The sequence below is a fragment of the Phasianus colchicus genome, chromosome 1 (assembly GCF_987193195.1).
Source record: "Phasianus colchicus chromosome 1, bPhaCol1.hap1.1, whole genome shotgun sequence".
NCBI lineage: Eukaryota > Metazoa > Chordata > Aves > Galliformes > Phasianidae > Phasianus > Phasianus colchicus.
Genome location: NC_143436.1, coordinates 186,753,801 through 186,765,894, shown reverse-complemented (window position 1 = coordinate 186,765,894; position 12,094 = coordinate 186,753,801). Strand labels below are relative to the sequence as shown.

The following is a 12,094-nucleotide window of genomic DNA, read 5'->3' as shown; positions in this document are numbered from 1 at the left end:
TCGCATCATTTGTTAGAAATGAAAACTGAAATAGTCAGAAATAAACTGAATGCTAAGCAATCTCTGACATCATACTGGTAACAGAAAAGTACAGAAGGATGATCCCTAAAAACAGCAAGTTGGAGAGGAGACATGAATGAATAAATCTGAAAAAAACAGAGCATATAAAGAAAGTGGAGTTTACACTCAAACTCTTACAGAAGCCTATGGTTGTTTTTTTTTTATTTTTTGTTTTGTTTTTCTAAACACACAAAAGCTAAATTTCAAGAAGCAAAATAGATGTTGGTATTTGTCAATAAGGAAGCGTTAAAGAGATGAACCAGGTGATCCTTGTCACACTTTTACTAAGCCAAGATCCAGCATAAAGAAATGCACAAAAAGAGCTGTAGACATTGAACTGTACTCTTTGTTTAGTTTATGCAAAGCCCCCAAAAAATCCAACTTAAACTGAAAAAGCATAAACACATAAATACCTCCACTAATTACTAGCAGACTCTCGTTCTTCTCCTTCTCAAAGCGAGTGTCCATTTCTTCCTGAGAGGCTTCTTCATCCTCTTTATCTTCTTGCAGCCTCTTCATCCTCTCCATCAAGGCCTCCAGCTCACTTAAGGAATCTGCAATCTGCAAAAACATCAAGACAATCTTTAAAATCAGAAGACAGACAGCGTGTGTCATCTTCACAGTTCATGCTCAACAATAGACGTTCTCAAAAAAAAAAAGAAAAAAAGAGAGCAGCAAATATGAAAGCTTAAGCCAGAATTCCTTGTGTAATACAGAATGTAGAAAAACTGCTTTTAGAAAATCAGGAGAAGGAAAGAGGTAAGTGTTGCTCTCATCTATCACAGAACAGTACTGCAGCATGATTAACAGTGGAAAGGCAGTGTTTGAACATGGAAAACACAGTTGCTTAAAATGCATTTTCCCCCATAAGGATTGCTCAGGAAAAGACACCTATATGCCCTACATGCATACGAAAACAACCTTTATGGTACTTTTACTCAATCTACTAGTAATACAAAATACCTTACTGGGGAGACACAGTGCAATACAGGAACACAACCTGAGACAGAAGAACAGTATTTTCCTTTTTTTTTCCTTTTCATTTCTATTCATTCTGTGTGCTCAAAATAACTATCACATGCACCTTTTCTTCTTGTTCTTGTGTGGAAAACTGTTCTCTTCAACAGAAATACATCAAAGTTTGGAGCTTGGTGATCTGCATTCACCATTTTCCACAAGGTGAACTGCTTGGTCTTTCTCTTCCACCTTTTCTTCTTGATTCCAGTTTTCTGCCCCTAACTATGAATGTCTCAGTGCAGCACTCCCTGCTTACGAAGCTACCCACAGCCAGCAGCAGCCCTTTGGCCACTACCAACAAATCCTGGTGATTTAAGCTGCCATGTCTTACAGCCCAGAAACTTTGCTTCGGATGCACTAATGGAACTGATGGATTATAAACTCACATTGCAAGCTGACTGCTAGTTTGGAAAAATGCATCTACTGACTCTGCTCACAATCCTTATATTCCATAAAGGAGATGAGGCTAATTCACCAATTTATATTAATTTAAGGACTTTTCTTCAAAGGCAATTTTAGGAAAAAAAACCACATTTATGTTAAGTCCTCTCTTGGTTCACTCAAGACCAGAACACCTGCATGAAGAACCATGCCATTTATTTCAGACATTTCCTCTCAACCACATGGAAGTGTTTTTCAGAATTGACCTGCACAGACCTTGAAGTCAAAATGAATAATGCAACCTCTGCTGCTTTCTTCCCATTTCTTTTTTCATTCCACGTGGTCGGAACATGGATAACACCATGTTCTTATCAGTGATATGTCATCTGCAGACACTGGCACTTTAAGTTTCCAACTGCAAGCATAGTTTTAGTCTTGCTCAATGGGTTGTGAGATTAGCTATTAAAATCACATTACTTTAACTATCATCCTCTGTTTCAGTGTGGTTTTGAAAAGGATTACACAGCAACTGCTAAAGCTAATGTAAGAGTAACCAGACCCAAGCATTTCAGAAAATAGACAAAAACTTTCAAAGTACCCTGAAATTTAAACAGGAAAGAATGGAAGAAAGCTTTCTAATGCAAAACAGAGGCAAGCAAAAAGAATCTTCTTGCAACACTAACCCCAAAGTTGCTACTTGTGAGGGATGCATTTTCTATGTTGTTGTCATTGGCAAGATCACAGACACAGAAGTTGTTGACTGCTATAAGTCTGACTCCATTAGATGTATCCGGATCTCTCTCTGGATTAATGCCACTACCAAATACAAAACTTGCCAAAGCATGATAATGTGCCAACAGGACAACAGCATGCACCAGTTCAGGAAGAGACCAATTATTTTCCCCAGTCTTGACAAGTTTCTGAAATGAGAATAAAAAAAGTGTAAATATAAAATTTCTTTTGGCCCCCAGCTTTTGTATAAGATGCTATGCATGAGTTTTAAAAAGGGATCAATTCCTTTCTTCCAATAAACACCATACTCCTCTCACACACAAACACTCACTAGATTAAAAGAGAGAGACCTGATATATTACCTTGATTCTCCCGGGGTTATTTTAGTCATTGCTGCTTCTAAAAAACAAATCTGGTTGCCTTTGTCACACAGCAGAATTTATTGGCTTATTCGATGCTCAAGAACTTCCCTGAATTTTTTTAACTCAAAGTAAAAAAAAAAACTCTAACCAGACATAGCTTAGTTCTTAGCAGTTCTTATTACTGGACATTTACTGCTATTACAAGGCACAATTCGACAGGTACCTGAATGTGCTCTTTTGTGATCAGCCAGGGCCGGTGTGCAAGGAGTTTGTTTATTTCGTTCAGATTTTTCAGCCTCTGGGGAATGTATTCTAAACCGTTCAACCATTCTGCAATCCCACCAGTCTTCAAAAACTCATCAACGTGCATATTTATTAGGTAGGAACACTGATGTCTGGCAGCGGCCTAAGATAATTAAACACAGAGGGAAAAGATCAGCACATTAGCAAGTAATGTGATTTTGTTGAAACAAGATATTAACACAAAACAAAAACACAATTTGATTGCAAAGGGGCATGTTTTAGATTGCAAAGCATTTCCACACAGTAGGGAGGGTTCTCTAGTAAATGTGATTACTTTGCAACACAAGCTCTAATTGAGGTTGCAGAGAATCTCTAGATCATACTAGCCTCTTCTTTCTAAAGGCTTCCTTTTTCTTTTTTTAATAAGAAAGTCAAGGTCATGGGAGAAAATGGATAGCCCATTAGTACATACCATTATAGCAATGTAGTGCCTATATGGCAAAGGAAGGGGCCCATCCATGCGCAGCATGTAGAACTGGCTGCGGAGGAAAGACTCCAGGTACTGTGTGTGGATACTCATGACCTGTGTGATGTTGTCCAGGCGGCCAGATGTAGAGTATTCTTCCACAAGAAGATTAGTACGTTCATCCAAACCATTTGCTTGCATCACCTTCAAAATAAGATGGAGAAACTTGAGATACTGGAGAGATACATACTGTAGTATGAAATGTTTGCTTGTGTAAAAAACTTCCAGGCAATTCTGAAGATCTAGATGTATACATGTGCCTGTTAATAAGTGAATATGCACACAGATGTTACTTGGATACTGAGCACTGAAGAACACCATACGACTGCTGTTTTAGCAACTGTCTATAAAAACCCAGAACATTTTCTGCAGAGCTTTCCAAAATGGCTAAACTCTCAGATGCTTAATGAAAATTTGTGTGCAGATTTGGAAGTGAGCAAAAACAGAAAGTAAAGTCTTTATGGATGTCAACCTGTACAGACACACACTACCCAAACGCTCAGCCCTAAAACCAATTTTGAAACTAATGGAGAAGAGTAGGGTTACGTAACCAAATTATAGAAACAGTCTGGCAATCTACCACTGCTGGGTTTGTATAATTGAAGGGGAGATCAAATGCTAATTTGTCTGTAACATTCAAGTATTATTTAGAATAGGAATTTAATGCTTTCTTTAAACAAAAGCTGTTCTTTAATTATTCCAGCTGATCCAAACCTTGGGCACAAGATGAAATGAAGCAGTACAAGTAAGCAGCTCTTGAACTGCAAGCCCTGACACAGTATTAGTACTATTACTCAGTGTTTATCACCAAGAACTGCCATTTTAAACATGCTCACCATTGAAGCTACAAGCAAAAGGCTAAAATACCCAGTATTTATCCTGAAATAGCACAGTTTTAGACCAGCCAGCTTACTGCCGCAAGCACTATGAAATGGGAAACCATTTTAGCAGGTTTACTGTACAGAGACAGAAAATGTGCCTAAAACCAAGAAGACACAACTCTTGCTGAGTTAACTCTATTTAAAGTATGCTTTCCTTCTTGGCGACGGGCTGATGAATGAACTGTGTGTCAAATCTTTTTCCACCAAGCTGGGCTGGGGCAATCCCAGGTATTTATACAAACTGTGGGAAGATCTCCTTGAGAGCAGCCCTGTGAAGAAGGACTTGAAGGTCCTGGTGGACGAGAAGCTGGGGGGCCAACTGCGTTCTGGGCTGCATTAAAAAAGGGGTGGCCAGCAGGGAGAGGGAGGTGATTGTCCTCCTCTACTCAGCTCTTATGAGGCCCCATCTGCAGCACTGCATCCAGGCCTGGGGCCCCCAGTGCAGGAAGGATGTGGAGCTCATAGTGGGTCCAGAGGAGGGCACTAAGATGATCAAAGGGCTGGAGAACCTCTGCTGTGAGGAAAGGTTGAGGGAACTGGGCTTGTTTAGCTTGGAGAAGAGAAGGCTCTGAGGAGACCTCATTGTGGCCTTCCAGTACTTGAAGGGAGCGTATAAACAGGAGGGGGAACGGCTGTTTACAGGGTAGATAGTGATAGGACAAGGGGGAATGGTTTTAAACTGAAACAGGGGAGGTTTAGGTTAGATACTAAGAGAAAGTTTTTCACACAGAGGGTGGTGACACACTGGAACAGGTTGCCCAAGGAGGCTGTGGATGCCCCATCCCTGGAGGCACTCAAGGCCAGGCTGGATGTGGCTCTGGGCAGCCTGTTCTGGTGGTTGGTGACCCTGCACATAGCAGGGGGGTTGAAACTGGATGATCTTTGAGATCCTTTTCAACTCAGGCCATTCTATGATTCTATGAACACACTACCTTTCTCACTGTTGTATTCCCAGTTTGAATTTACGGGCCAATAAAGTGGAGAAGCAGTTAGGCAACCCCGTTATTACTATGTGTGTCACTCCTTACTATTACAGCTTTCATTGTTTTGCACCAGAAATCATGTCAATTTGGTTTTCCTCTGGAATGTTTTTGCCATCAGTGGTCTATTCATGACTTAGAAATCAGTCTATCTCACTTAGTATTTTATGCCCCTCACTCCATTTAAGGAATCCCCCAGTTTCTTCAGCAACTTTATTTTCCTGGTGTGTAAGAGACTTTTGTCTCATACAGTAGTTTCTTGAGGAAATTTTACTTTTCAGTCATACTGTGTTGCTGGTGTGCTGTTGTCCAGCTTGGCAGGAATTTTCCATCTATCTTAGCAGAAGTTAAGGAGAAAAAATTCTGCTGACAAAACTGAAATACACTCCTGTAGGACTGCACTGTTGCTATACAAGGCGCAGCAGTATGCAGCATTATTGCTTCTGAGATTTATTCCCACATAGATTGCAATTCTCTTCATACTGCACATGTACTTCCTCCTCATTACCACCCTGCCCATATACATCATGAAAATAAACCGAACTTTGATAAGACCAGTGTTCTTATCAAGCTTTGTGAGACACTGAACATATGATCAGACTCTAACCACATCTTTCCTAGCTACTACATTACTTAATGCCACAGAATGGGGGAAAAAAACAGTTGTTTGCTTAAGAAACAATATTTAAAATTGGTTTATGATTCTGAATAACTTGTCATTCCTACAAGTAAAGGGAGGTTCCAGCTCTGAGTTACTGCTGCTCCTTTCTGTAGACTGCTCAGTGCTTTCCTCCTGTACCCTTAGCTAGTACCTGCTACCAAGCGTATCAGTTGTAAAATAAATTCATTAAGAACCCACTCAAAATGTTGTATGCTAATATTTTAATTACAATCACATTTCTCCTGTTCATGCAATTTTTCTCTTAACAAGAAAAACCACATCATTATGAAGTTCAGTATCTCAAGTGCGTGTTCTATAAATAAAGGAAGTCCTCACAAATTGGGCTGGCTGAAACTTATTCTGCTTCCTCTTTCTCCAGTCTGCAAGGCTCATTTTGATATCTGTTTTTTTTTTTACTTCATTATATTTCTTGTTGCCAGGTTTTACACTTCGTTTTTAGATTCACATCTTCACCATAAACAGAGACTCAGAGAACAGCAGATATCTTGTCTTTCAAAAGTTTCTTTTTGGCTCTTACAGCACGTGATTGATCTGCCTTTCCTATGTATTTAAAAGCAAAAGAACAAAAAAAAGGCCCTAGTTTTACAGTCTGCCATCCCAAACAATTTGTCAATCAATAAATAATACCCTGTGAAAATTAACTTCAGGGCAAGGGAACTACTGCACAGGAAAGCTTCTATTTACTGTGGCAAGGTGCAAATCAAGGCTTAAGCTGAACACTAAATCACATACAGAAAACTTCAGGCTGAAATCAAGCTGTTCCTTTCAACCATAAATTCTCTTAAGAACCACAGTTACAGTCTCAGAAGTTAGCCATATTTGTAGGTTCACCTAAACTGAAGGTCAGCTATATAATGCTCTGCTGCAGTACGGGACAGGTCTCCCCTTAGGCCTGACATCAGCAGTAAGAACAGATCATCCCCTGTGGAAAGAGCAGAGCAGCACTCAGGGCTGGCATGGGGAGCGTGGGCAACTGAGAGCAACTCCACTGTCAGCACATGTAGGAAAGGGCAGCTTGGCTCTTATCCACTGGAGCTTGCTCCTCTTAAACCACTGTTGCTCCCAAAGGGACTCATTCAGGCACCCCTGGTCAGGCAGGATGGTAAAACTTTTTTCAGCATTTCCATGTTGAGTCACCTCACACCCAGCCCAGCTAACTGCAAACTTACCTCATTCTCAGGTATAAAGGCACTTGGTCCTCTTGTTAATGGTGGAGAGACTTGGACTCTTTTTTCCTGCAGAAGAGTCATATAATTCAATCAGTTTGAGGAATGACACATTAGCCCACTTTATCTTGCAAGACAGATCTAAAGGCCTTGGCTTGGTTCTCTTCCCAAGGCCACCTGCATGCTTTACAGTCCAGTATAGAAGTGAAGCCACCTCCCCGCATTGAATTTGCATCCCCTGTGCTTTGCTCAAACAAACAGCACGGATTTCAGCAAGAGGCAAGGCCAAAAGGAAAATTACTGGTCCAATTAGAGATATGTGGACAACAACAATAAAAAATGTGGCACAGTGCTAAAATTGGCAATTTGCTGGATCGAACAGGAGTTCTGAAAGGGGAAAAAAAGCTGTCCTTACCATTATGTGCACAAAGGCCACACCTGAGAAATTATAATCAAGAAGCCATTTTTCTTCAATGTAAGAACCTAATCATATTCTAAGTGTTTAGCAGAGTACATGCACTTGTTTTGCCAGTGGCTTGAAAAGCCCAGTCACCCTCCACATACACCAGCAAGGCTCAGGTAAAGACTCCTTCCAGGAAGAAAGACAAAAAGAATATGTTGTTCAGCTGCCGAGTTCAGAAAAGAACAAAGCATGCCATACACCTCTTGCTGTGCTACAGCTAGAAGAAGAGCCGGAGCCTAACAATTATTACATGATCTTTGATGATAGGCAGAGATTAACAAGAGCAAGAGGACTTCTTGTTTAGTAATGGATAAGAAAAGGAGCTGTGGAGATTTTCAATCTGTTGCCACTGACAAAGAGAAGCTGGGAACGGACCTGCCTCTCTTCTTTGCTTCTTTACAGCTGTATCCCATGTAACTGGAAACTATGGTTGTGCATTTCTTCAGGTCGCTAATGATACTGCAGCTGAAGGCACTTTTAATAAGTTACCCATCAATAGCAGTATCAGATCAGCATGGCAAATATTTCATGTCCCAAGCATAAAAGTCTGAGGTTTTCCATAACAAATGACCCTTAAATATCTCAGTGACTCTACTGGGCAGGCTTATGTACAGTGATCACATACACAAAGATCAGTGTGGGTCTGAGAGTGCCACAGATGTACACACAGGAAAATGAAGACACTAGAAATGTATAACTGTGCTCTGTGTCTTAAAAACAAAGGGAAACCTTTTATATTAGATTATGGAAAAAAAAAAAAACAACAAAAAAAAACAAACCATGCAAAAATCAGCAGTGATTATTCAGGAAAGATATTCCAAAACAAACTCTCTCCTGACAATTAAATTTGTTACTTTGGAGTAATTAGCTGTTAAATGATGAAGAATGCAGTCATGCATGCTTTCACTCGTTTTCTGAACTGAGCAGAATCCACTGCGTGAAAACAAGTAGTCAGGAGACAACTCACTGTGACCACTGCCTGCTGTCACAGCCCCACAGTATTGTAAAATTCTCCTTATGAGTCACACGTACACATCTAAAGTAGTGAAAAAAAGCATAGACTGGATATCTGCCCACACAACCTCTTCTCCATAAAGCTATTCAAGGCTCAGAAGGTATCTTTTCGTTTTAAACGAAGCTTTTGCCAGCAGTCAATCATCTTGGTCAACCTTCAAAAAAGAAACGTTTTCCAAGATTACTATTAATGATGTACATCACTGGTTTTAGGAAGTGTTTTTGGACATCAAGTCTTTGATAGCCTTCATTTTGCATCAAATACCTGGAGGAAACAGTTTGTGTGAGGGAGATGACTTAACAGCCCTTGGCTAAAGTGCAGGTTGAAAGCAGAGCTGAATCACTGCATCAGTGTGCTCTCTGAGCTATAGCCCACTTTGCCAGACTGCCCAGTGGGTCATCTAGGTCAGACTGGGGCAAAAAAGAGCACTATTATCCTACTTTTAGGAGGCTATGACCTCCATTACCTACTTTCCCCATTCAACATGGCTGCCTTGAACTTCTAGAAAAGCTGCTTCTAGTGGTGTAGGCTATTCCCTTCCAACAACAGAAAATATTTTGTTGCCTCTACACCAAAGCTTCTGTTTTACTGAAACCAGTTAACACAAGCTCATGATCATCAGAAGAGCAAATATGATCAAGCTGCACAAGTTCTCAGGACACTATTAATAAAAACATGGGAAGTTTGCAATTAAGTAAGATAACACTGGCTTTGTTGAACTGTAGATGAAAACCACTGCGCCTGGACAAGTATATAAGTAGGGATTTAAGACCTACCCAATATGGGAATTAGCAAGCAATGCTTCAGATACATGGTCCTTCAAGATGAGACACTCTTGCAAAGTTTTTTGTTTCCCAAGAAAAGCTGATTCAATTTCCTGCTCAACTCATCGTTGCAGGTTACACTGGCTGTTGCATAGTAAGTCAAGTGCGGTCCCAAATATCTTATTTGAAATTGGATTCTTATGCTAAATGAACCAAGGAACAGGTTGCTCAGCAACCAAGATACCATATGCACATCCATGAGCCATTTTCTGCTTCATGTTCTTCTATCAACACATTGTTGGAGTATGAATAAGTGATCTTAAAGGCTTGTAACCAACATCATTTACATTAAAATTAAAAGAATCTTTTTGGAAGTGCTGATTAGGAGAGAGAAAGATAATGAAGAGCTTCAAAGATGAGAAAAGAGAACCAGGCCAGGGAAGGTTGCTGGGAGAAGGCTGCTGCTTCTTGGAGAAGAGAAGACTCTGGGGAGAACCTACTGTGGCCTTCCAGGACTTGAAGGGAGCTCATAAGCAGGAGGCGGACCGAGGTTTTGCATTGATAGTGATAGGACAAAGAGGAATGGCTTTAAACTAAAAGAGAGGAAATGTAGGTTTAGATGTCAGGAAAAAAAAATCTTTATTCAGAGAGTGGTGAGGCCCTGGCACTGCTGCCTAGATAGCTGTAATGCCCCATCCCTGGAGGTGCTCAAGGCCAGGCTGAATGGGCCCTAGGAAGCCTGAGCTGGTGGAGGGGGGCCACCAGCCTATGGCAGGGGTTGGAAGTCAGTAATCTTTAAGGTCCCTTCCACCCTGAGCTATTCTGTGATTCTATGAGATGGGGCCCAATTCATGCTGAGGTGCAAGCTTCACAGTGGCCTGCTGTGATGTGATGGACATACTAACCCATGTGCATGCAGAAAAGCTGCAGGAAACAAAAAGATAGCCCTGAGTGGGCCTTATCCATGACTAGCTTTCTGTCTTTAAGCTGTACTTCATCATGAGCTAAACACTGAGAATTGGATGTGATGTGCCAAAGCACACCATTACCAAAGGCTGTACCTTGTGTCTGGAATACAGGAGGTTCTCTCTGACCACCAGAAGTACTGCTGAGCTGCCTTGGTGAGGGTAGGGCCAGAGCCCCTTGGCTGAGAGCATGGTCCAGAGCCACACCTGGGAGCTGAGAGGGCAGCTGGCTTACAGCAGCCCTCCTGTCTGAGCCTGAATTTTAAAGAAATTCAGCTTCTTCCTCTTTGCTATCACATGAGTCACTGTGTCCTGGGGCTGCAAAGAAATGACTATTTTTAGCAAGCTGTAAAAGGAGGTTAATTTTACTTGAAACAGAAGAAAATGGAGCCGCTATCTGGCAGGGCTGATCAAACAGCTGGTTTAGAAAGCCCATTTTTTTTTTAAATATCCATGAATGCGGAAAGCACAGGCTGGTGCAGTGTTCGGGGTGTATGGAAGCTCTGCAAAGAAGTTGTGCATACAAGGTAACTCATCCTGCACATCAAGATGGTCATGCTGTGGGTGGGTGGGGGGGGGAACCAAATCATTGGAAAGAAACATTTTGTACCTCATTAGGGAATTTTGCAACCTCTCAGCTGCCGGAACAGCATGAGTGGCTCAGGACAGCTGGTGAAAGGCTGAGAGCCATCACTTGCACAAAAATCACCACCACATGAAAGACACTGTGGCAATAAATAGCACTGGATCTCATACACATACATCCCAAGGGCATCCCAAAATCACTTTCTCCTGAGGCATAAACTTTTTTTCTCCTTGGATAAGCAGATATAGTAGTAATGGAAGGCTAAGAAAATGTACTTCCTACTCACTGTATTTACTGACTTTCTCTAATACTTCTCCCTCACTGTGGAAACCAAGATGGGTTTCATTTCTGACTTTAAGCTGTGCTTGTGCTGAGGTTATACTTCTTCAGCTATCTCTTAGACTTCCACTGGCATTCAGCTAATCATTACCTATTTAAAAAAACGTGAACAATGCGCCCTCCCACCTCCTGTTTAATACCCAGGTTGTCTAATGTTCTGCTTCATATCTGCTCTCCCATGCTTCCAAAAGAGTAAATACCATCCACCCTCTGCCCTATTACTCTGCTCTTCCACAGCTTTATGACACTTCCTTCTCAGATGTTTCCCTCTGCCAAGGCCATTCTCTGACCATGCACAGAATGTACCTTTGGAACAGGAAAGTCTCTATAGTTTTCCTATTCCACAGAAGTACAAAGAGTCAATGAAATCTCTAGAAGTTCAGTAGACTTCATCTGCTCCCTTTAAGAATTTATCTTTCTGGATTTTCCTCCTACATTATTTTTCCCCTTTCTTTTTTGCATTCTCCAGGTACTTCGTATAAATCATTTTTTATACTTCAAAGTTCCCAGCATAGGATATTATAAATACTTCTAGCTTTGGATTATTTACCCATTCATGTTTTACTGTCTCCCCATCATAGAATCATAAAAAGCATATACATTTTCAATTGAATTTACTACGCTATTAAGCTACTCTGTATTCCATACTGAGCATACTGAGAATTTGTTCATCAGATATCCAGCATGTGCCCTTCAAGAATTTCTCACAGCTCCTCTATCTTGTGAACGTTATGTTCATTTATAACAGAAACCCATACTGTCACTGCTGCCCATTTGTGCTTCTACATCCATGTTGTACATGTGCCTCAGGCTTGCTACTTAGAAGGAATAATACACTAAAAAATTCAAGTATATTTGACAACCAGGGAAGTTCTGTGACATGCTGGAATTTTAACTGCAGAATAAAGCTTTGCTGTGTTTTTTCTTTGGCA

The 12,094-nt window shown here is 40.9% G+C and overlaps 1 protein-coding gene across 4 annotated transcripts in view; it reads right to left on the bottom strand.

Moving 5' to 3' along the window:
* The window catches only part of SESN3 (sestrin 3), a 44,119-nt gene that overhangs the window by 13,643 nt on the left and 18,382 nt on the right, over positions 1-12,094 (bottom strand). For all 4 annotated transcript variants that reach the window (XM_031616136.2, XM_090134015.1, XM_090134016.1 and 1 more), the window contains exons 2-6: positions 7,034-7,099; positions 3,268-3,465; positions 2,776-2,958; positions 2,142-2,378; positions 474-621 (exon numbers count right to left, since the gene is read on the bottom strand). In XM_031616136.2, the coding sequence (XP_031471996.2) occupies positions 474-621; positions 2,142-2,378; positions 2,776-2,958; positions 3,268-3,465; positions 7,034-7,099 (832 nt within the window). The remainder of the gene's footprint in view (positions 1-473; positions 622-2,141; positions 2,379-2,775; positions 2,959-3,267; positions 3,466-7,033; positions 7,100-12,094) is intronic.